The sequence below is a fragment of the Entamoeba dispar genome, genomic scaffold (genome assembly GCF_000209125.1).
Source record: "Entamoeba dispar SAW760 scf_1105229461643 genomic scaffold, whole genome shotgun sequence".
NCBI classification, from domain to species: domain Eukaryota; phylum Evosea; order Mastigamoebida; family Endamoebidae; genus Entamoeba; species Entamoeba dispar.
Window position 1 is genome coordinate 1 of NW_001854795.1, and position 3,288 is coordinate 3,288.

A 3,288-nucleotide genomic window follows, 5' to 3' on the forward strand; every position below is an offset into this window, starting at 1 on the left:
TCTTTATACTTATTTAGAAGTTATCTCTTTCATTACTTTATCATTTTATAATTCCATCTAATTCTTTTCAATTTATTCTTACTTCTATTTCTATTCTTTTCATTCTTTGGAGATATTTGTAATAATTTATTTGATCATTTGTTTTTATTTTAATATGATATATATCATATTTTTTAATATGTAAGATTCTTTTTAATTTCATATATTGATTATTATGGAGCAAGTCTCTTAATCTACATATTTTTGATTGTAATATTCTTTCTATACTTCTCCTTCCACTTCTTTCTTGATTGTTATTAATAATGATGTTAATAGTGGAGGTTATAGTTTTAATATAATGATAATAATCATCTAATGTATTGATTAATATTTCATTTGTATTAATGATATTAATTATTTGATGTATTTTGTTTTTATTGTAATAATAATTAAAAATTGTACATCTTCTTGTTATTTCATATCTTCTTCTTTAAATATTCTTATTACCTCCTCTTCTTGTATTTCTTCTTTCTTATTTATTTTATTAATTCTTTTAATTCAATATCTTTCCATTGGTGTATTATTAATTCTTCTTCTATTCTTTTATTGATTTCAATTTTATTTTCATTCTTTATTTTAAATGTTTTCTTTAATATTTCTTTATATTCATTAATATCTTCTATTTTAATATCAATTTCATGTATTAATCTTTTATTTCTTCTTCTTTAAGTTGATTTCTTAATTGTATTTCTAATAATTTTAGTGTAAAACATTTATAGAGTGTTAGAATTTATTCTTCTCTATTTGTTTGTTTCAATTATTTTTTGAATGTCATGATCAGATGTGATGATATTCTTATGCTGATTTCACATCTCTTCGATTGAATTCTGTATTAACTTTCTTTTTTTGAAGATCATCTTCAATTGATGATATTTCATCAGTTACCACAACATTGGGGGTGAGGTCATTCACAATTTGTGTTTCAGATGAATCAGATATAATGTGATTTATCTCATCTTTCTTCTTTTCTTCTTGTGTAATTTTATTTTGTAATTTAAATAATTTATCTTTCATGAAGTATACTTGTTGTGATAAATTGTTTACTTCAGACATTTTCCTTTCTGATTCAGCATTGAATTCGAATAATTTTCTATCAATTTCTTGTTTTTTAGTGTTTATCTCATTCTCATGTTTCTTCTTTAATGAAATAATGTCATTTGATAATTTATTAATGGTCTGGTCATTCTTTTGTATTTCTTCATTTCTTCTTTCTCTTTAATATTCTCTTCTTTTCTTTAATTCTTCTATTCTTTTATCTTTTTCATTGTTCTTTTCTTATTCTTTTAATTTCATATTTTCTTTTTCATTAAACATCTTCTTCTCTTCAGTAATTTCATTTTCATCATCATTTTCATCATTGTATATTTCTTATTTAAGTATTTATCATTTATTTCTTTTTGATTTATTTGTTTATCATCTTCTTCAAGTGTCATACTGATAATCACTCATTTCTATTCATTTTTATTTTTTCTCTTACAAATAAATACCATCTTCTCATTATTGTTGATTATATTCTTTAATCTTAGTGTTCTTAATTTATTCTATTTCTTGTGTAAGTATTTTAATTTCTTCTTCAAATAATCTTTTCAAATATTCTTGGTTTTGTATTTCTATCATTTCTTTTATTTCTTATTTGTTGTTGTTTTTTATTATGGTATTGTTTATGTCTGTGTTGTGTTTTATTATGTGATTTATTTGTATTATAATACTGGTTGTTTCTATTTGAATTAATGATAAAATACTTATGATGATGAAAATGAATGAAGTGATGAATGAAAAGATTCTTACCATTATTATTATAACTGTTATGATAATTGTTATGGTGATAGTTATTATTATGGTAATGATTAATGTGATGATTAATGTATTTCTGTCCATGCAGATAATACCTGTTTTCACTCATTGTTCTATCATTTATATTTCATGATGATATGGATTTCTCCTTCTTTTGTTATTGATTTTTTTATAATTTTTGTGGTGTTTCCTGTAATGCTTCGGCATCTCTGTATAAAGAAATGAAGAACATGCTAATTAAAATAGAGAAATTAAAAGATGTAAAAAATAAAACCCAATAATAACAATAAATCTGTTTGTAAATACAAAGAAGATTAAATTAATTAAAGAAATAAAAAATGAGATTAACATCATAAAAGAAATCAAAAACCTTATAACTAAAAAAATAAGAATGGCTTTATGGAACATGACTTCTGCAAAAGAGAAACACACAATTAAAATATTTAATAACGACAGTATTAGTCTTAATAAAAAGAATGAATAATAAAGAACAATTCTATTAATACGTAATTAATTTATTATTTTATTTAATATTCATTTTAAATAAAACCATAATAATTAATTATAATTATTATACATATTATTATTATTAAAGAAATAATAAATAATGACAATGATGACTTTACTGCGTTATCTTAAGTAGGATTCTTTTATAGTTTCCAATGATTTCAACTTTCATTTGAGTCTGAGTTGTTCTTTTTTAATATATATTTATTACTGATGAACTATCCAGTACCACTTTGAATGAAAAGACAAAAGGAAAGTAAACAACAAGTTGTTTTCCATCAATGTACATTAACAAAAGTTGATGAAGATTGCTATAAAGTCACAAACATGAAAGGAAAATTATTACAGAAACTAGTTTCTGAAAGTAAATTTAAAACAATCAAAACTATTATCTTTAAACCCCAGTGCATTAACAAAGACATTGCTGCTGCTTTAATCCAAATGGGAAGAGCTCAAGGACAAGATGAGTTAAGGGTATTTTGGAATTCAAAAGTTATTGTATACAAACATCTTATTGAAAATGGTTATAAAGTACGTCCTATTAATGATGAATTAATAGCCATTTGTGGTGTCAATAATAAAGAACAAGTGTTGAAGGTTGTTAACTCAAAACAAAGAATTATTGAGAGTGTCTTTACACCAAATGAAATAAATAAAGAAAATGATATTTCATTTATTGGGGTAGTACAAGAGAATAATGTTGTTTTTGTTTCTGTTGAACAACAGATTTAAATTGAATTTCATTTAATAAAGAAAGTTTTGAAATAAACAAAAAAAGGATAAAAAAAAAAAACTAAAAAATAAATAAAATGAAAAAGCAAATAAATAAAGATTTAGAAGAAAATAAAGAAGAAGAATTTGTATATTTAATAGATGGGTTTACAATGACACCTCAATATCTTATTAAGGGATGTAAAAAATCACATCAGATATATCTTCATCCAACAT

General features: G+C 22.3%; 1 protein-coding gene across 1 annotated transcript, besides 5 other annotated features; it reads left to right on the top strand.

Annotated features, from left to right (window-relative positions):
- Window positions 1-2,042: a repeat region.
- A 1-nt stretch (window position 2,043) lies between these two features.
- Window positions 2,044-2,349: a repeat region.
- Window positions 2,350-2,442: a sequence feature (AT_rich).
- An 87-nt stretch (window positions 2,443-2,529) lies between these two features.
- Window positions 2,530-2,550: a sequence feature (AT_rich).
- A 27-nt stretch (window positions 2,551-2,577) lies between these two features.
- Window positions 2,578-3,072, top strand: EDI_309100 (uncharacterized protein; the record flags this gene model as incomplete). The annotated part of the gene is made up of 1 exon (XM_001738702.1): window positions 2,578-3,072. The coding sequence occupies one exon, from the start codon at window positions 2,578-2,580 to the stop codon at window positions 3,070-3,072; it is 495 nt and encodes a 164-aa protein (XP_001738754.1).
- A 30-nt stretch (window positions 3,073-3,102) lies between these two features.
- Window positions 3,103-3,197: a microsatellite.
- Window positions 3,198-3,288: the final 91 nt, after the last annotated feature.